This window comes from Pogona vitticeps, chromosome 1 (genome assembly GCF_051106095.1).
Source record: "Pogona vitticeps strain Pit_001003342236 chromosome 1, PviZW2.1, whole genome shotgun sequence".
Classification (NCBI taxonomy): domain Eukaryota; kingdom Metazoa; phylum Chordata; class Lepidosauria; order Squamata; family Agamidae; genus Pogona; species Pogona vitticeps.
In genome coordinates, this window is record NC_135783.1 from 293,226,104 (window position 1) to 293,247,263 (window position 21,160).

Here is a 21,160-nt window from a genome sequence, read left to right on the forward strand (position 1 = left end):
TATATATACCTGCATGTTAGCAGCTATGTATGATAGAGTATCACAACCCTAGGGAAAAACAAAAAAAGAGAAAAGAATGGACTGTAGTTAAATAGAGATCTTGTTATTTCAAGGATAGTTTCCACTTTTGCAAGGGGTTGTTGGATTCCCCCTATACATACCTTATACATATGCATATACACAAACAGTGGCTAAGAAGAAACAGTGTGCAAAACTGATTATTCCACAGCACATCCCTGTAGTTACAGGATATTAGCTGCAAGAGGTTGTTTGCTTTGAAGGCAGGTAAGCCCTTTGCAATTGTCTGCACATGTGGTGCTGCAGCTAACATACTGTACTGTGTACACACATACAAATATACGCACACAAAGACCATAAGTTTTAATTGGTCAATTAATTTACTAAAAATAGTTGATTAATTTTCCAAGAACAATTTTAATTTCTGGGACATTTAAAGATATACATGTATACTTTAGTTAGCATTTTTATTCTAATACATTAACAGAGATAACTAATAGGGGGAATTGAAGCTGGTCTTTCCTTTTACACAGCGAATAGTGTTTGTTTATTAACTCACACTTTCGTAATAATCATATTGAGATTTTGGCAATTTGCACATTTATTTAAATTAGCCAATGCTTTGTAAATGATTCAGTGGCAGGTGATTACTTAGCTACTCACATGACCGACAGCTCTAACATATAGCACACTTCACAATGTATTGAAAGGTCTTAAGAATCACCACCTCACATGTACAAGCAAAGTGTTGTAGATTTACTGAGTTCATTGTTTGACCACATCAGTCCTCCTCTCTGGATGTTTGTCTGGATTTGCAGAAAATGTTCTTGATTCCCAAGAGCCTTGTAGAGAGGACATGCTTTTACAATATCAGCACACCTGCAGCAATTCCTTTGTCCCTTTCTCATTTCACCACCCCATTTTTTCTACTCCCCAAACTACCTCATGCTTTATGCTTAAATTGAACAGCAATAATGAACCAAACACATATAGCCTGCAAATGTCATTCTACAGATGAATGAGAAAAACAACAATGGCTCTGCAGGCAGGGCACAGTTGTGCAGCATGAGGAATGCAATGGACATACAAAAGCATGCTCTTCACATTGTCATGGGTGACTTCTGTCCATGACCTGCACTAAAGTCCACTGCCTCTTGACTTCTTGTGCTCTTTTTGTATTTTTGTTTAAAGCCTTGACCCCAGAAACTTGTTGACATCTGGAGGTGGTTTTGGCTTAGTCTCAGGATAGACAAGGAACCCAGTGAAGGTAATGTACTTGCCATGGTTGCTGTAGGCACCATAGCCATCATGCTGGTGGCTGTAGAGCCAGACGGTATCACCATACTGCAGAGGCAGCATAATGCTTTGGCTCTGCATCTCCCGCCTCTTGGAGTGGTTGTCGTCATAGATCATAGCTTGAACCTCATTGTGGTTCTTCATCAGTTTCACTGACATGGTCTTGAAAGGCATCTTGCCAATAGTGAAGGAGAAATAGTAGGCACCTGGAATACGACATGTGAAGATGCCACTTGAGAAATTGAAATCTTTTCCAATGTTCACAAACTCTGTGTCAAAGGTGATGGGTTCATGCTGAGTTTGCTTCTCATCTGACCCAAGGAGGCTTTCAGAACGGGCAGCAGAAAAGGCTGAGCGAGGATCCACTGATCTGCTTGGCTGATCGGAAAGCACGTGCCTCTCTGAGATTTCATTCTGGTTAATGGAAAATTGCTGATTGACATGAGAAGGAGGAGGCCCTGATGGTTTTCCTACCTCCTGGGAGCCCACAGTGTTTTGAAAATAGCTTGATATGTCTGGGTAGATAAGGTACCCATTGAAAGTTGTATAGGGGCCCACATTGCTGTAGAGGGCATATTTTGGATCTCCATGTAAACGCAACCAGACTGTGTCACCATAGTCCAACTGCAACATGGCACTCTGGCTGGCCACTTTCCGTTCTTTACGATGGTGTTCATCATATACAATTGCTTGGACCTCATTCTTGTTTCTCATCAGCATGACTGACAAATTTTTCCTGGGGTACTTCCCGACTGTAAAGGAGAAGTAATAAGCTCCAGGGATACGACATCGAAACAACCCAGCTTTAGGATCAAAATCACCTCCAATATTCACATAGACTTTATCAAAGGTGATCACCATTTCTGTGCTTCCTTCCATGCTGCTGGTTCGGGCAACAGAGAAAGCAGATCGGAACTCAGTTGAAGCATCAACGGGGAAACCATTCACAAAGGAGCAGACTGCTTGACATAGGAAGCCAAGTAAAAGCTGAGCTTTCAGTCGAGTCATCATGCCTGCAAGAATGGGGGAGAAGCTTTTTAGCTGAAATATTTTAAAACTTCCTTCCAGCTTCTACACACTTTTGAACTGAGGCAGTAAATAGACTTTTAAAATCCAAACATCAAAATTCTGTGGCAATCCATAAAGTACTACAACAGCTGGGCCAGTAATAATTTGACATGTTTATAAGATCTGGGGGTCAAAATTCTATATGTTTATTTGTAAGCAAGCACTATGAGGTCCAGCCTGAGATATCTGGCTGCCTGAATGAGAGCAGCAAATTCCTACCCTTGCAAATGAATAGTACCCAAAACCGGCAAAATTATTTTGGTACACAGGGAAGAAAATCACACAAGGACCATTTCCCATCCATAGCAATGAACAAAAAAAACCACACCAAACAAACAGTATTTGCTAACTCTTAGCACAGTGATTAAACTGCAGTACTGCAGTCAAGATTCTGCTCACGGCCCTAGTTCAATCCCAATGAGCTCAAGTTGCCACCTGAAGGTTGACTCAGTCTATAGTTCCTCAATTATGTCTTCCTCCCTCCCTCCCTCTTCTTTGTTCTTTTCAACCATAGTTTTCTTGAAGCTAAACTTGCCATCTAAATCTTTCCCAGGACGCTCTCTCTCTCTGTTTTACAGCAATTTAGTCTCAAATGCAACCCCCCCTGTGTGTGTGTGTGTGTGTGTGTGTGTGTGTGTGAGTGTGTGAGTGTGTGTGTGTGAGAGAGAGAGAGAGAGAGAGAGAGAGAGAGAGTGAGTGAGAGAGAGAGAGAGACAGAGAGAGAGACAGAGAGAGAGACAGAGACAGAGACAGATAGACAGAGAAATGCATATTAGGATTTCAGGATATTGTATTAATTGAGGACAGCAGGTTTGGAAACTTTAAGTTCTGGATCTTATAAGGTCAACAGCCCAAGGGACTGGATGTTGGGACATGTATTCTTGGCCTGTTCTCAAGGCTGAACTATTGCATGTGGAACTGCTAAGCTGTGCTGAATTGAGACACACTAAAGCTGTAAGCGCATAGCTTTACCATTCCCTCCACATGTGCACTGAATAAAGCTTTACATTTAGTACAAACAATAAATACATTTTATTTTATTTGTATTTTATAGTTAGAAGCCCTTTCCAAACTGCGGTTGTAAACCAGAGTTTACTTTGCCTCTTTGCAACTCTGGCACTGCTGCCAATATGCTTCTCTGGTAGACACAAGAAAGGCTGCCTCACAACCAGCAATGCCTGGCCGTAGTGGGAGCCTTTATGATATCAGAGAGGAGAAAGAGATCAGCTGAATGTTAAAAAGCTGCTCCTGGCAAAAAAATGGAAAAGATTTTCACCAAGGAGGGGATCTACCCACTATGGGGTAAAATTATGTAGACTGGAATCAAAACAATGGCCTGGCCCATGATAAACACTGACAAGATGGATCCTACAGTATGTAGTCCTTCCTCGCCATGGTCTCTTATTTATTATTCCAGTGGTGAGAAGCCAAAGCACGATCAATTGGCACTTTCAGTCTGAGAACAACCCTGGCAGTCACCACATAGCCGTGTATCTTCTTTCGCTGTCCTTTTTCCTGTGCTCATTAACACATCACTCAGTCTGAGCGCTGGATGGCTGGGGTCTCCTCCTGTCTTCCCTGTCTGTTGCTGCAGAGCTGGCCCAATGCCAGATAGCAAACTTTGAGCATTCAGAAGGCTGATTTGTAGGAGCCCAAGAGTTTCTAAGGCAGAACACAAAGTTACAAGAAATATGGGTGTCGTTTTTGAAGTTGTAGCCATGTTTGTCGGTGTGAGCAATAGGAAGGACTTATGGCTGGGGAGGGGCACCTAGGAACCTGAAGCACAGGAGGTGAAGAATATGGACAAAATGTTTCAGGATCCTCAGATGGGAGATGTACCAATAATAAAACAAAAATAATATGGAAACCTAAATTTCAAGCCCATTTGTCTTTACTTTCAGTGGTTTGATCTGGATCTTTTGGACTAAAATTTTGGACTATAGTTACTTTTGGTCTATAGTTTGCACAGAAGTTACTTTTTAGACCGCAGGACATAAACATGTCCTGACTTTGAGAATAAATAATAGCAATGGGCATGAACCAGCAAAATGGTGGTTTGTCTTGGTTCACTGAAGTCCACAAACCGTGAATTTCCAATTTTTTTCTGATGAGCCATGAATCAGTTGGTCAGTTCATCAGTCCTATAAAAGGTTCCCCCAGAAACCTAGACACCCATTGCCCTCTGCAGCCAATATGCAGGAGGCGGCAGCAGCAGCACTGGAGGAGGAAGTGCAGCAAAAGGTAGGGAGGCAATGGGGGGTGGTTGGAAGGGGGCAGGGACAGTGGGTGTCTCTAGATGTCTGGGCTGCCTCTCAAAAATATTAATTAACAATTTTCAATGAATTTTCTGATTTGTTTTTGCTTTGTGCCCATCTCTAATCACTAATCTTCTAAAAATACATTATGGTTGCACAAGCGTGCAACAATAGATATTGTTGTTGTACATTGAAAAGACCAAATTTGCTTCTCTTGACAGAGAATGGTTAGTCCCAACCCCTTTTTTTCATATGGAAGCAAACCAAATATCTATGGTTAGTAGCTAGTCTTTAAGGTGCCACATGTTTTTGTATTTTTTTTGGTTTTGTTTTGTTTGTTTCTTTGAGTTTTGGCTTCTTATAAATAGCACAGTTCTAAATGTAAACATACACATCAGGTTGAGTGGGGACAGAGGTCTGAGCTTTTGACCCTATCAGTCAGGACCAAATTAATTGACTCTGAGGAGGAAAACATTTAACTCTTTCTTGACCAAAGAGACATTTAAAATATTTTCTATTTCTGTTGTAAAGATATTAAAAATATATATTTTAAAAATAGAGAATAAATATTCAGAAACTCATTCATTTAAGCTTTGAATTTTTTATTTTTATTTTTTTTGCTTTGTGGTGGCGGTGGGGGTCTGCCTTGATTTTACCAGAGGTTGGGTGCCTATTTGTCACTATACCATTTTGTTTGGGAATTAAGGAAAAAACTCCAACGATGTTCTGTGCCATCAAGTCACTTCTGATGTGTGAGTTACTGACTTTGAAAATGTCCTATAATTAACAGCTCTGCTCATATTTTTCCAACCAACATCTCGTATTAGGTTGTTCTCTCTTCCTACTGCCCTCTCTCCTAGCAATGCTGTATTTTCTAATAAGTTCTGCTCAGGCCTTGCAAATTAGCAGCTATGGCTTCCTTTATTGAGATAATCTGTCTCATGCTAGGTCTTCCTTTCTCCCTATGACTGCCTCCTCCACTTTGCCCAGCAATATTGTCTTTTTGGTAGTACTGTGTTTTCATTATATGTGCATGGTAGGATAGCCTCAGTTTATTCATTTCTGCTTTAGTGAGAGATCAGGCTTAACTTGATTGAGCACCCACTTTTCTGCCTTTCTGGCTGCCTATGGTATCTTTAAAGTTCTCCTCCAACACCACAGTTCAACTGAGTTGATTCCCCGTCCCCCCATTCATTTCCTGCCTTTTTGAATTGCAGATAGAGAAACACAATATCCCACATTCATAAATTAGAAGGGTTTTTTTGACCAATAAATAAAATGCAGAAAGTAAAATGAAGAGGAAATATAATCATAAAAGCTATGCCAAGAAGCTATTTTACACATGGTGTCCATTCCAATGGGCTGAAATAGACAGTATACTAGTTTCAGGGTGGAGGCAGTGGGCTCAAGATCCCATGAACAGAATTCTGCTCATGAAAAGGTGAGGAAGTGGTTTTTGTCAGTTTCCTCCTTCCACTCCTCTCTCTTGCCCTCTGGCCAGCTAGATGCTGTGGAACTGCAAGTTCCATGAATGCTAGATAGAGTCTGAAAAAAACAACTGGAGAAATCATGGGAGTTGCAACGCAACAATATCTCCATCCACGCTTCAGCAGCTGCCTCCCTAACCTCGAAGGCCCTTCTGTTTGAAGAGGAAAACTTCTTATTCCAATCATGCGTTTAGGAGAGTAAAAAGTGCCTTGAGTGTGGTTTTACTTCCCAAAGCATGACAAAAGGTATTTTTAAAACAATAAAGAGACCTTCAAAAGGTGTTGACTTGAGGAGAAAGCAAGGCTAATTTACATATCATGAAGGGCAATTCCTTTTTCAAACTGTCCACTTCTCTCTATAAAAACCAACATTCATCTCAGTCTTGGTGCTTAGAATATTATGACAGCAAGACTGCCCTGAAGCCCTGGAGGTCTGTGTTATCTTTGATCTTGCTTAGACTATGAATGGCAGGAAAAGACAGAGCTTGGCTGTATTTTGCTGGAATTGTTCCAGAGTCTGACTTACTTTCTGGGCCAGGTTCATCCTTTTTCAGAGAAACAGCTGGTAGCCTTTAAAGAAAGGGCCTTGCAGGCTTACAGGCTCTATTCCATGGTCACCCTGTGCTCCCTCAAACAACAATTTCTTTGCTACAGCTTCAGAGTAAAGTTCTGTATAATAAGGAGACTATGGAAAGGGCTAAATTTAGCCACTTAGTTTCATTTTCTTCCCAATTTTAGCTTGTTCCAAATAGCCAGCAAATTGAATTATAGATTCCAAACCTACTTAAAGTTGGAAATAAGGATTGTTTCATCTCCTCTCTTCATCAATAGTCATCTTGTAAGAAAAAGAAGAGAATGTTGAGTCCTTTTATTTATATCTTCTGCAAACAAATCTGATTAGCTACAGACCTCTCATGAATTGTTTTTGGGTACCTTGCTTGCTTATTGTGCCATCGAGTCAATTCTGACAATCCTTTTCAGAGTTTTCAAGCTAGAGAATACAGTGGGGTCTCGACTTACGAACGGCTCGACATACGAACGTTTCGACTTACGAACTGCTCTCATAGGAATATATGGACTCGACTTACGAACTTAGATTCGAGTTACGAACTCTTTTTTTCCCTTTTTTTAAAAGCTAAGTCATCTTAGGTTAAAAGAAAAAAAGAAAAAATATCCCCCTCTAGTGGCAGAAGGTGGAATAGCAGCTTCCCATTAGTTTCTATGGACGAAAAGAGCAGATACGGATTAAATGGTTTTCAATGCATTCCTATGGGAAATGCAGATTCGACTTAAGAACTTTTCGACCTGAGAACTGCCTTCCAATACAGATTAAGTTCGTAAGTCGAGAACCCACTGTACTCAGAAGCAGTTTATCATTCCGTTCTTCTGGTGTTGCCCTGGGACCATGAGGCTTGTCCAAGACCACACAGGCTGGTTCATTTGGGATGCAAACAGGCAATAGAACTCCCAGCCTCTGGCTCCACAACCAGAAACCTGAACCACTGAGCTATATTTGGAGACCTACTGAGCACCTGTCTTGCATACCTTGTTAATAGAGCAGTTATGGGTGTCATAATGATCTAGGTGCCAATTTATACTTGAAAAGGTCAGAGACAGTCTAAGAGAATTTTAAGTCCGCACAATTACTTTCTTTAAGGTATGAAAGTGCCTCAAATGCTGGATCCAGTACTGCAACACAATCTGCATGAACACACATTTCGTAAAGCAGTTTTGGGCCATGAATTCCATCAGTTCAGAAAATAAATTGGATTACAGATTCTTTACAAACTTTATATACTAATCAATTCAATCTACTACTGGTAGTTAGCAGATGGCAATTTTATGTGGTTTTTTTATTGGAGAACTCCCACACATGACTCATCCTAACGTCATGAAATTAATAACCCGAAAGCCAAGAGTCGAAATGTTAACAAATCAGATCTTCAATTTCTAGCTGTACCCCATCTCTGGAATCAAGCGTATAATCACTCCCCACTTTTCTTGCTTGCAGGAAAGAAAATGCCAACAACCTTCTGTAGGCTAGAAAGGGTTTTTATAACATCCAGCAAATTCAATACAGTAGATGAGCGAGAAATTGCAGTTGATATCTAATGAAAGCTGCAACTATACTATAATAAAAGCAAGACCTTGAGGTCCTACTAGAAGACACAGTCTAATTCTAAATTTGTATCTGGACAGAGCAGATGTTTCATAAACACAGAGACTTTGGACACAGGGGAATTGATTAGGTCTATGAATATGATGAAATAGCATGACACTATGTGGCTGAACAGATCGATGTAAGGCCTCCCAAACATCTTGTGAGTCACATTAAAAAATCCTTCTACTTTATAGTTGGCTGCACTGTAACAAATCACTTTTGTGATAATGTCTGAAGACAGCTGCAAGTGTCTCAATTATATGAATCATCAAAAGCCTGTACAATGAACAGGCTGCCTGATAGTTAGCTGGGATGTGATAAAGCTTTTTTCTCTGATTTGCTCTGACATTGCATGCTGCCTGTCCCATTCACTGGGTTCAGATAACCAGTATCAGATGAAGATGGCATTTATAATTTGTATGTTACCATCATTGGAAAAGGATGGTAATGTCTTAAAATGCAAAGTCTGTTTGAAAGCAAGGGTTTGTCTGTGGCAACACATTTTCTCTATTCATTGAACTTCTGGCTGGGTAGCTCAGTGAGATGGTGGACTGGGTTGATTCCCCGCTGTGCCTTCTAGCAAAAGAGCTAGCCTATGTGGTCTTGGGCAAGCTGCAAGGTCTCAGAGTGCCTCCTCCAGAAGAAAGGAATAGTAAATAACTTCAGAGTACTCTATACCTAGAAAACCCTGGAAAGGGTCGCCATAAGTCAGAATTGACTTGATAGCATGTAGCCTATTATTTATGGAACTGTTAATAAGAGAAAGACCATTATCCTTTGCTCTCCACTGAGTGTCATGGAAACACAAATCTCAGTAATAGTCCCTTAGTGGGTGGGTTCTGTTGCATGTGTCATTGGTGCTATACTCATCTCGAGGCTAGGAGGAGTCTTCCTTACTTCAAGCAATAAGTGCTGTTAGAGGGTCTGTGAAAGAGACCCAGGGTTGAGGCATCCTACATGCCTTCCACCCAGACCATCCCCCAGGTGCAGACCATGAAGGAAAAGGAGAGAACAGAAGAGGATGCTGAAAGGGAGACCTCTATGGAGGCACCAGAGTGCACCAAGCCTCCAGGTCCAATTTGGCTATGGGATGCCAAAGAGGAGAGGACAGCAGAAGTGGCCTCATTGATTCCTATGTCTACTCAGCTGTGACAGAAAAAGCAGAGACAATTTAACCATCTCTGGCAACTGGAATCTGAGGTGCTGGCTATCCAGTGTACGGCCTCTTCCTCCCTTAACAGATGGCAGAGACAAAGCTTCCAGAGATTTGCACTGGGAAAGTGAAGTAACCAGTCCCCATCTTTGGCCTCAAGGGCTTCCCAGAACTGGACTGACTGGAGGACTGGAGAAATTAAAGCAGCTTGGAGTTATTTGGTTGATTGAGTAAATAAAGTTGAGATACAAAAGAAGCTTTGATTCTGGCTTCATGTTAAGACCCATGGGGCCCTTCGGCATCCTCTTCCTCATGAAGGACTTGGGGACAGAAACAGGGGCACATGGGTAGTGACTTACAATAGTGGGGAGTGTGTCACCTTTCATATGTTGCTGGACTGCATCTCCCACTGGCCTTAACCAACATAGCCAATGGTGAAGAATGATAAGAGTTGCAGTCAAGCAACACATGGAGGCACACAGGTTTCCCACCTCGATCTGTAATGTTTCCCAGTAACATATCTCGGAAGGATAGTTATGTCAGTCTGTTCCAGAAAAAAACGAACAAACCAGCAAATATTCTTTTGGCATGTTGAAAACTAATGTCTTTGTGAAGAACTGATCTACATGGTGCCATAATACTTATATACATGACATTTAAAAATGTTTCTTCCTATCTTATACAGAAGGTGTTAGAACAGAAATATTCCATATAATCATCATCTCAGAACTGAAGAGCTGGAAGGGACCCTATGGATCACTGAATCCAGCCCCTGTCAGGGAGGTACGTGCAGAATCAAGCTCCCAGCCTCTGGCTCCATAGCGAGATACCTAAACCACTGAGCTATCAGCATAATTTGTGTACTGTAACAATGCATAAACCACAAGGGATTTCAGTGTTAATATGCCATTTTCAAAGAGCAAATCTTCAGGGAGAAATCTTAATTTCTGGAGTCTAATTCCTCAAATTCAGTTTGATCATGTGCCTTTACAATAGTACAAATTCCTTCCTGCAGTTGCTTTTTGTAGCCTTTTGGTCCCAGAGAGACTTTCCCTTGGTATTTCATCCAGCTTTGGGCTGCTGGAAGAAGCACATCTTTGTGTCTTCTGGTGCCTGAGGATTGCTGGCTTTTCCCAGTGCTTGCTTTCAGTTAAACAGAAAGGGGTAATATCTCCAAGGGGGAGACCCTGCCACTTTCTTTGTGAGAATTTGAAAGAACAAAACAAAACTAGTTTTGCACTCAGATGGCTTTCTCTTTGTCAAGTCCCTCTGGGAGGTTACACTAAAGAAGAAACTATCTGATGACGTCCATTGTACCTAGGGTTGCCAGATACATGGGTACCAAAAGGAGGACATAGAAAGAGAGAGAGAGAGAGAGAGAGAGAGAGAGAGAGAGAGAGAGAGAGAGAGAGAGAGAGAGAGAGAGAAGGTCAGAGGAGGACTGATTGAATGTTTCATTTGAATTGTTCCGGATTAAACCTGCAATCAAGACAATTTTATTACAATAGCTGCCAATAAATGTCTCTTAGTGAACTGACCAAGAAACAGTCATGTTAAAAAATAAAAATAAATTCAATGGAGGCTTTTTTTTTTCAAAATACCAAAAAACATTATTTAAACAGCCTATTGTACCTGAACCCACCCCAGCCTGGCTACAGGATCCCACAGCCACTTGTACTCTGCACAGGCTCAGAGGCAACCTTGATAATTTGGACGTCCAAACAAGGCTCCGGCACAGGCAGGGGGAAAAGCGGCGCTGGGCAAAACCAAATGAGCCAGCCTCCCCTCCCCTGAGGGTTATAAGTTCAAGACTGGGGAGTGTGGGAGTTGGAGTCCCCGAAAGGGACTTTGAACACACACAGTCCGGGCGCTCGCCTTGCCATCGATGAGCTCGGGCGCTGCTTGCTCCTGCCTGGCTTGGCTCCGCTCGCGCTGCCTTTTCTGGGTTCCACGTGAGCTGGGTGGGCATGGCAGGTCACCGAGCAGCCGCAGTGGTGGCGGGAGGGGGTGCGGTATGTGCTCCAGCACTGGTAGCAGGTAATGGGGGCTAGGCAGTCGGATGGGGGTGGGGAAGGATGGGGGGGGTCCTTCCACCTCTCCCCCTCCTATCCAAAATTATAACATAAAATATACAAAAGCCTGACATTTTAAAAGTTTTTATCTTTGCCTGCCTGACGGAGGACATTAGGCTAAAAAGGAGGACATGTCCTCCTTTTGCCTGGCACTTGGCATCCTTAACTGTACCTCCTTTGTCTTTATTCCACCTATATTTTCTTAATCTGGGTTTAAATGTTTTCCTACTTGTATGCATGCCATACATGTGACAAATGTACAGTCAGCATATCTAACAGGTCAGCTAACTCAAAAGTCAATTCTGTGGTCCAACATGCAGTAACAATATCATTTGATCCACAGTTCGGGATTGCATCCAGACTTTGACTTCCTTGAATAGGGAGGCTCCTTCTGTTCCCAGGAGTTTAATCCAGCACAGGTATCCTGCTAGTGGGACGTGTGTGGAGGTACTTTGTACTAATTCCTCTGTTCCTGGATCAGCCCTACCGCATGCACAATGTTTCTGGAGGAACAGATGGGGGGGGGATGCAAAAGGGAAATGGATCAAGAGATCTCTTCCTTTCTTTTTTTTTTAAATGGCAGAATCCCCTGAGCAGAATTCATTTTAGGGGATGCTTACAGTAGTGGGAACAACAATCCAATCCACTAATGGGACCTTGACTCCTAAAGTGCCAAGAAAACCTAACATCAGTACTGGTAACTACCTTTGCCATGGTGAAGTTGTATCAAATGACAGCACTGACCTGTGCAATGGTCAGGTGGGTACAGGACAAAGCCTCAAATGCAACAAGTTTGCGGTGCCCTCCTGCCCTCACATTAGCTGTCTCTCACAGCCACTTGCTGCTGCCACTGCCAGTGTTATTTTTTATGATTTAATTTAGGGTAAATGTTTTAGTTTACCCTATTCGGCTTTATATTAATTTATTTTTATCGTATTTTAATATTGTTGCTCATATTGTTGTTAGCCGCCCAGAGTGGCCTGGTTGGCAGATGATGCAGGGTACAAATTCAATAAATTAATTAATAAATAAATAATTTTTATTTTTTAATTCTTCCAAACTTGGATAGCACTATTTCAGTATTACAGATATAAACAACAAACAACAAACAACAAACGACGACGACGACGACGACGACGACGACAACAACAACAACAACAACAACAACAACAACAACAACAACAACAGACTGGATTGCAGGTTTTCCCTCAGCCTGAAATGTGTAATCCTGGCATCCATTATTCGACAAACCCTACAGCCACAATTGACTCCAACAGAGGTGAGTATGCATTCCAAAATAATTAAAAATAAATCACATCCACAATTGAGTTAAAATAAACAGCCCCCTTGCATCAATTTAAAATATATTGCTTTTGGAAGAAAAAAAGCACACTTTCCTGCCGAAAAAATGCACATTCAATTCTAGGTATTTTTAAATTGATTTCAAGTGTGCTAACCCTGATGAAAACTCTGGAGTTTTTTTTGATGTGGAACTACTATATTTTATCAATTTGCTTTTCAGGTTGGGGCTAATCAAGATGTCCTTCTATATAGTTCATAATTTGTGCTTTTTACCTAGAATAGCTATATTGTCCACTTAATATTTAATTTATTTCAGTAACAAATCTGTCAGATAGGTCACTCCCTACCATTCCTCTATCAAAGATAGTAAAATAAATTTGAGAAAATTGCCTTGGAAAGCTATGAGTGAGTTTATAGCCTATGAAAATTTCAGACTCAAGTCTTACAGGTGATATCTACCAAAGTTGCTGATTATCTTCCTAATACAACCTTCCTACTTTTGACTCCCCGATCTCCTATTGATCAGTGGGATCACATCAGGCTCAGCTTCAAGTCAGAGATACAAAACAGGTTTGTTGTTGTTTAGTCATTAAGTCGTGTTCCACTCTTTGTGACCCCATGGACCAGAGCACGCCAGGCCCTCCTGTCTTCCACTGCCTCCCGGAGTTGGGTCAAATTCATGTTGGTAGCTTTGGTGACACTATCCAACCATCTTGTCCTCTATCATCCCCCTCTTCTCTTGCCTTCACACTTTCCCAACATCAAGCTCATTTCCAGGGAGACTTCTCTTCTCATGAGATGGCCAAAGTATTGGAGCCTCAGCTTCAGGATCTGTCCTTCCAGTGAGCACTCAGGGTTGATTTCCTTCAGAATGGATAGGTTTGTTTTCCTTGCAGTCCAGGGGACACTCAAGAGTCTCCTCCAGCACCACAATTCAAAAGCATCAGTTCTTCAGTGGTCAGCCTTCTTTATGGTCCAGCTCTCACTTCCATACATCGTTACTGGAAAAGTCATAGCTTTGACTCTACGGACTTTTGTTGGCAAGGTGATGTCTCTGCCCTTTAAGATGCTGTCTAGGTTTATCATTGCTTTCCTCATAAGAAGCAGGCATCTTTTAATTTCGTGGCTGCTGTCACCATCTGCAATGATCATGGAGGACAAGAAAGTAAAATCTGTCACTGCCTCCATATCTTCTCCTTCTATTTCCCAAGAAGTGATGGGACCAGTGGCCATGATCTAATTTTTTTTGATGTTGAGCTTCAGACCATTTTTTGCGCTCTCCTCTTTCACCCTCATTAAGAGGTTCTTTAATTCCTCCTTACTTTCTGCCATCAGAGTGGTATCATCTGCATATTGAACATTGTTAATATTTCTTCCAGCAATCTTAATTCCAGCTTGGGATTCATCCAGTCCAGCCTTTTGCATGATGTATTCTGCATATAAGTTATATAAGCAAGGAGACAATATACAGCCTTATCATACTCCTTTCCCAATTTTGAACCAATGAATTGTTCCATATCCTGTTCTAACTGTTGCTTCCTTTCCCACGTATAGATTTCTCAGGAGATAGATAGGTGGTCAGGCACTCACATTTCTTTAAGAACTTGTCATAATTTGCTGTGGTCCACACAGTCAAAGGCTTCAGTGTAGTCAATGAAGCAGAAGTAGATGTTTTTCTGAAACTCTCTGGCTTTCTCCATAATCCAGCACATGTTAGCAATTTGGTCTCTATTTCCTCTGCCCCTTTGAAATCCAGCTTGTACTTCTGGGAGTTCTCGGTCCACATACTGCTGAAGCCTACCTTGGAGGATTTTGAGCATAACCTTGCTAGTATGGGAAATGGAAACTATACTCTTTACTAAAACACATTTCTCACCTGGCAGAAGGACAATAGGGAAGGGGCCAACCTAGCCTTGCTTGGGAGCGAGTTCCACAGCCTAGGAGCAGCTACTGAAAATACCTTCTATTGCCCTCACAAAACCTGCCTATCAAGATGGCACAAATGAAACAAATGCTCTCTGCTAAAGGGTTCAGATATTAAAGGCCTCAGAAACCAGAGAGGATTAGGTATGAACATACCCACAGGATATCTTCCTGTTCCCTTGCTTCTGCAATTAATTTCACTCTCCATAGTGTATATGAATCTCTTTGCTACTCCAGTCTGTGATCATTTCCTGCACCTGGCTGGGATATTCCTACTGAAAGCCTTAATCCTTTGATCAGACACAGCAAGGTTTTTTTTTGTCTTTAAGTTCTTCACTTGTATTATAGTATAGGAATAGTTTAGAAAGAGCAGGTGGGAAACCACAGAGCGCTTTTGCGGTACCCAACCTGACATAAGAAAAAAAAAAAGTAGATGGGAAAAGGATCAGAAAGCAGTACATGAGTGAATGAAAGCAGCTAGACAATTTAAGCATTTTTTTAAGTGTCTGGCAATACTAAAAGCTAAGTAGTATAGCATTATATAGTTCTGCACTGTAGAGTTCTTGCAAATTCTAAATGTAATCTAAGGCTGCAAAATGTCCACAATCTGCAGTTTTAGATTAATGCTAGGATTTATATTGTTGTGAACGCAAATATTGCCCTTGTTCAGGAGATGGTCTTTGGCTCCCAGTGGAATAGGGTGATTTTATAGTACATGTTAAAAAGAACTGTTTTGGAAAGCAATGTTGAAATCAGAATTTAGTTTTCTGGAGTAGAATTTAGTTTTCTGGATGTCTTTAATCCAGTATGGGAGAAACATAACAAGAGGATGCAAAGGCAACACATTCTGTTTTATTTGATGATCTATGCTCTAAATTGTGGTACTGTAAAATGAAAAGATTAAATTAATGACTGTATAACCTGAAGTTGATGTATGTCTCGCACTTAAACTTGGTACTGTAAATTTAAGAGTAGGGCACTAGCCTCAAATCCTGTAAAAATCTGGTTTTCACTTAAATGTAGTTTTCAGTGTTTTGAGACTTGAGTTTCTTCACAAAATTCTAAAATGAAGTCTAAAATGATCCCAGAGCCATTATCATCTCCCCTGAACTCCAAAGGGAATGGAAAAATTAAAGACAAACTCTTCTAAAACTAAAAAAATTAACGAATGTATAAACTTGCTGTTCCTCTGCTATGTTAGTCTAGATTAATTTTAAATCATAAGCAAGAGTGTGTGCTTTCCCTGTATCCATCCTCAGGTTCTAGGATGCAAATGCAAAATTGAGTTCTTTAAGAAGATAAGAAAACGTCGCACATTGGCCACACAGATTCTAGTTGCCAGTTCAGAGAAAGGCTTGCAAGCACATGGGTTATGCTTGGTGAAGGCTCAGTCCTCTCCAGTTTACTGGTGAGAGGGGTGCAGGGGTGGAACAAATAGTAACAATCCAATTTTTGTACATGACCCAGACAATACAATTCTATCTCAGCAAATGGGCACTTCCTAGTGTACAATGACTTAATATACTGGAGAAATGTGTTGTCACTGCAAACTGTTAGGGCAATGTGGAGAGTGGTTGTGGGAAATGTGGCACATGTTCCTCATTCTAAGAGTTTGAAATGTCAACCATGAAGGCAGCAATCTTTCCACACACCTAACCTGGGAGTACATCTCACTAAACTCAGTGGGACCTACTTCTGAGTAGGCACATATAGGCCAGTATTCTATTGCTAGTCCTAACTAGAGTAGGACCATTGACTCTAAGGGATTTATGTAAGTATTGACTTACTATTCAGTAATTGGTTCAAAGGATGTACTCTCCTGGTTGTTGTGGGTTGTTCGGGCTCTGTCCTCTGGAGATGCCGGCCACAGAGACTGGCGAAATGTTAGAAAGAACAACCTTCAGAACACGGCCAAAGAGCCCGAAAAACCCACAACAACCATTAGATCCTGGCCGTGAAAGCCGTTGCGAATATATTGATGTAGTCTCCACTTGAGACTAGCAATAGGATACTGGCGATAGGACTATATTGTAAGTAACTCCACCCCCCCCAGCCCCCTTCTTCCTCTTCTATATTTGAAGGCTTCACACTGCCTTTCTTCACTAAGTGAACACTAAGAGATTATTTTTTATATCCATTGCAACTGCCCTGGCCAGAACTAAAATTTTTGGCTCTGGTGCCAAAATAATTTGTCTGGCCTTGAGTACTATTTTCCTGGAAGGAAAAAAAGGATGGTTTACTACTTGTTCTTGAGCAACAAACTTGGTGGGGGTGGTGGGAAGTCAGCTTTCTTTCTTTCTTTCTTTCTTTCTTTCTTTCTTTCTTTCTTTCTTTCTTTCTTTCTTTCTTTCTTTCTTTCTTTCTTTCTTTCTTTCTTTCTTTCTTTCTTTCTTTCTTTCTTTCACACTTTCCCCCCCACACTCACTTATTCACTGAAACAAACTATTGAACAGCAGAATTTAGGAAGATAAATATATGCATATGTATTTAATATATGTAAGCAGCACACTTTTGCTTTGCTTTAATTTCATGATGGTATAATAGATTCAGGCCATTTAATCTAGATGTCAGAATTGTTATGAACAAGTGGCAATAAATGTGTGAACATTAGAAAAAATGTGATTACATATGAATACAATCAACATTCAATCATATTTCTTCTTCAAATGTTCATGCACTTCTTGTCACTTATTCGAGATTTTATGTTTAACAATTTAACCAAACAGATCAATCAGCCTCCAGGAACACTAATCATATTCTTCAATTTGCTGTGAACACCAAAATTGATTTCTAAAATTATGATTTCTTGTTGAAAATCATGATGCCAACAAAGAGTTGCAAATGTCTATGGATGGAAAGCTTTGTGACTTTGATTTTGCATTTACTTATTAACTTGTCAGACTAATACAAATGAATCCTGTGATTCTAAAGGGACGCAAAAGGTTAACTTGTACAGTATATGGTTCCCCATAACTTCTAATTTAAATTGCGTATTCCCCCCCACAGAATTTTTTGAGACTGAGATCTATAGCACAGTTTTGAGACACAGATGCAGAATCATTTCCCTGTTATTGGCTAACCCTTACTTCTCTGATAGTAACCGCAGATATAAAGCCATCTGCCATCTGGCTAAGTGGGATGATATCCTCAAAAGCAGAGCATGTTAAAAATCTTGTTACACACCAGCTCCTGGGAGAAGAAAAGCTGCAGGAAACTACTGTAGCACCAAAATGAATAATTGAAGCAAAGCACAATCAAGATGTGCATAAACACAGAGGCCAGAGTGCAGCCTCATAACCAGCTGGCAGTGTAAAAACTCACAAAGAAAAGTGCCAGATAGATCTATTTCTCAGGAGATGCTGACCCACTTTCCTCAGAAAGCAAGGGAAGAGGTCAGAGCAAGGACTGTGGGCACAATCATGTCGGATATAGCCAGCATCTCAATTAGAAGAAAATCCCCTGACAAAAAATGAGGGAAGGAAGGAAGGAAAGCTAAACGGGAGGAATGTAACCCAGTTAAACTAATAAACGGAACACAAGCCCCAGAAAAATTGGCTGGTTTCACACACACACACACACACACACACACACACACACACACACACACACACACACACACACACACACACACACACACACACACACACACACACACACACACACACACACACACACACACACACACACATCCCACTTTTTAGTTATTGGAGAAACTGGCCCTTTGAACAGTCTCTCCACAAAGAGAACAGGGTCTCTGTGGATCTCAGCATGCCTGAGGTAAGGTTGTATTGCAAGCTCAGATTTTTACCTTCTCCATATTTATTTATTTATTTATTTATTTATTTATTTATTTATTTATTTATTTATTTATTTATTTATTTATTTATTTAATACTCTTCTATAATCCACTAACATACAAATTCAAGTCCACCCACCTACCTGAGGAGGCAGAGAACCTGAAGGGCTATGAGAGGCAGGATGGCGAGCCAAGGAGTAGTCTCCAGGACCAGCCAGCAAGGAGCTGTTCAGCGCCCGGCTGTGGGCTGTCACATCTTTTAAGGATGAAAAGATGGCCCCTCATTCTATTTAAGTCAATGGGATTCCTTGCTGCCACATTGCAGCAGGTAAAAGAAGAATCCTCTGCCCCCATTCCAGCAAGCACCGCTCTAAAAATCTCCCCACACACTTTCTTTACCTTGCACGCGCGTGTAAATATACTGTATATATATGGCGAATATGTAGATTGTGCAGGGGCAATGTATCTAAAGATACATATATGCACACACGCACACACAAAACACAAACACATGCATGTATGCATGTGTTTAGAGGATTGCTGCTAATTGTCTTCGCTCCTCCGTTGCCCAGGTTCTGCATGGCTCTGAAATCTGCAGGGTCCCTCAGGACCCCATTCTAGCCTAGAACAAAGCCTCACGAAGATCAATCATACACGAAGCCGGCAATCCCATCTACCTGTCGATTTCACGAGAACACTCCCCCCCCCATCAGCACACACTTCACAATGCACCCCCCCCCGCTTCATCCTCTATCCCGGGCAGAGAGGACAAGATCAAAGTGGAAGTGGGGGTGGGGTGCGAGGGGAGAGGGGACCAAGAAGACCAAGGGGCTAACCCTAACCTGCCGCCCTTTTCCCGCCCGGGTCTGGCAATGGAGGCTGCCGTAATCCCCAGGGGAGGGGGCGTCCCTGCTCCAGCCGGCGGTGGGGTGTTTTTTCCCCCCTATCTACCTGCTGCTGAAGGCGCCGCCGCCGCCGTTCTTAGACGCCCGAGGAGGCGGGAAGGAGCCGGCTGGACAGGTGCTGGTCTTGCCGCCGCCGCCGCCTCTCCCGCAGTGACAGCTTTGGAGGCGCCGGCGCTGTGACGGGGTGGCGGGGCGAGAGTGGGGGCGACTGGGCAAGGGGAGCGCAGACGCGCGGGAGCTCCGGCGCAAAATCCGGGGCCGAAGGTGGGGCCGGAAGAGGGAGCCGAGGAGGCTCGGCGGCGGGGCGGAGTGCTGGGGGTGGATGGGGGGGGGAAAGCATGGTTGCCCCCCCTCAGGCGTGATCCTTGTTCCATATGCAGATCGGTGGGTGCTGCGGGATGGTTCCTTTGGGCTGCTCTCCGTGATGCCGGGAACCGAATAGGGCCTGCTTCCCCCCCCCCCACTTTCTCCCTGCGCCATCGGGAAGGTACGCAGCAATTCAACAGGTGCAGCTCTCCCCCCCCCCCGCGCAGCGAAATCTAGTAAAGGGGCGGCGGAGAGATGCACCTGCTGGCTTTCTGCCTGCCAAGAGGACAGAGCCTTTTCTGCTGGAGTGGGAGATGCCTGCCTTTGTTCTCCCGCCGCCCGCCAGCCGCGCAGCGACGATCCTTCGCGAAAGGGAGGAGGGCCGCGAACGCTCCCCATCCAGGTGGCGGCGGGGGGGGGGGAGCTGGCGGGAAACCCGAGCAAATGCTGGCCCTGCGCGGCCCCTGCCTTGAGGGTTCAGACGGGCATCGATTAAGTGGCGGAGATTCTCCCCCTCCCCCGATGCAGCCATAAAGCTGGAGGGGGGGAAAGGGGTCTGGAGGCTGCAAAAATGCCCCACGGGCTGAGCGCTGCCCACCCTGTATGGAAGGGGCAAAAGAAGGGCAACTTTACGGTACGGATTGGGAGAAGTGGGAAAGATCAGGAAAATGAAGGTGGTAAAGCAATGGGATTCGCATAAGATCCCGCTGATGTATAAGCCTTCAGAGCAAGGGCGGCTGTAGTACCGGTGGGGATGGACCCAGTGGTGTACGTAGTTAGAAAACTCCGATTCGGGCAGTATTGATCTGTGTCACTTACCACCTTATTAGATGGTCATACGCATAATTCGCCTACTTCAAAATGTGTAAAGAATCTCTGTTGTGCTGAGCAGCCATTCTGCTGAAGGGAACCCTATACACTGTACCTCTCCACCAAATCCTGTCATGGATCTACTTCCTGTTCATATTTTTTTTCAAGTGCAGTACCAATAGGTTCTGCAGATAAAACTTGGTAGAATGATTATTCCAGATTTTGACACCATGCTATGTATGCGTAAAACTCTTTACATTTTGGAAAGTCATGAATCTCACAACATGCAGAGTGACAGAAAAGAACAGTTGAATAAAGAACAGTGAAGGAAGCACCATATGTTAAGATCTGTATATATTCCCTCACTGTGGAATATGCTATCTATGCACCATCCGCCATTCTATGTACTTACCATATGGTCTTTGTACAAGTGTGGCACAGCATCGAGAAAGTTAGGAGTACATTGGAAATAGCACAACTGCTGCCACCCTTGGCGGGAAGCACCATGTGAATGTGCCCTAAAGAGCCCCTTGTGTAAAGCTGTGATAGCAGTTAGCTCATTTTTAGATTTTTTTTAAAGAAATCAAGTTGCAACTTTTTAGTGCATT

General features: G+C 42.5%; 1 protein-coding gene across 4 annotated transcripts; it reads right to left on the bottom strand.

Annotated features, from left to right (window-relative positions):
• Positions 1-379: 379 nt before the first annotated feature.
• On the bottom strand, positions 380-20,720 carry C1QTNF4 (C1q and TNF related 4). Of its 4 annotated transcripts, XM_078390180.1 has the most exons (3): positions 19,483-19,931; positions 16,523-16,608; positions 380-2,327 (listed from the first exon to the last, which is right to left on the bottom strand). In XM_078390180.1, exons 1-3 carry the CDS (start codon positions 19,914-19,916, stop codon positions 1,204-1,206), a joined length of 1,644 nt encoding a protein of 547 aa, XP_078246306.1. In that variant the 5' UTR covers positions 19,917-19,931; the 3' UTR covers positions 380-1,203. The 4 variants fall into 4 exon arrangements, with proteins under 4 accessions (XP_078246306.1, XP_078246313.1, XP_072842191.2 ...); XM_078390187.1 differs by lacking the exons at positions 16,523-16,608; positions 19,483-19,931 and adding an exon at positions 20,562-20,720; XM_072986090.2 differs by lacking the exon at positions 16,523-16,608 and having other exon boundaries at positions 19,483-19,865.
• Between the last annotated feature and the right edge of the window lie 440 nt (positions 20,721-21,160).

Bases quoted from the DNA above. Each gene is read 5' to 3' on its own strand.
- C1QTNF4 (XM_078390180.1), bottom strand. From the start codon at position 19,916: ATGGCGCAGGGAGAAAGTGGGGGGGGGGGAAGCAGGCCCTATTCGGTT. The intron at 16,609-19,482 runs GTAGATAGGGGG...ACATTTCGCCAG, and splicing joins GGCGGCGCCTTCAGCAGCAG to TCTCTGTGGCCGGCATCTCC. The intron at 2,328-16,522 runs GTAAGTCAATAC...CCATTCTTGCAG, and splicing joins TTTGAACCAATTACTGAATA to GCATGATGACTCGACTGAAA.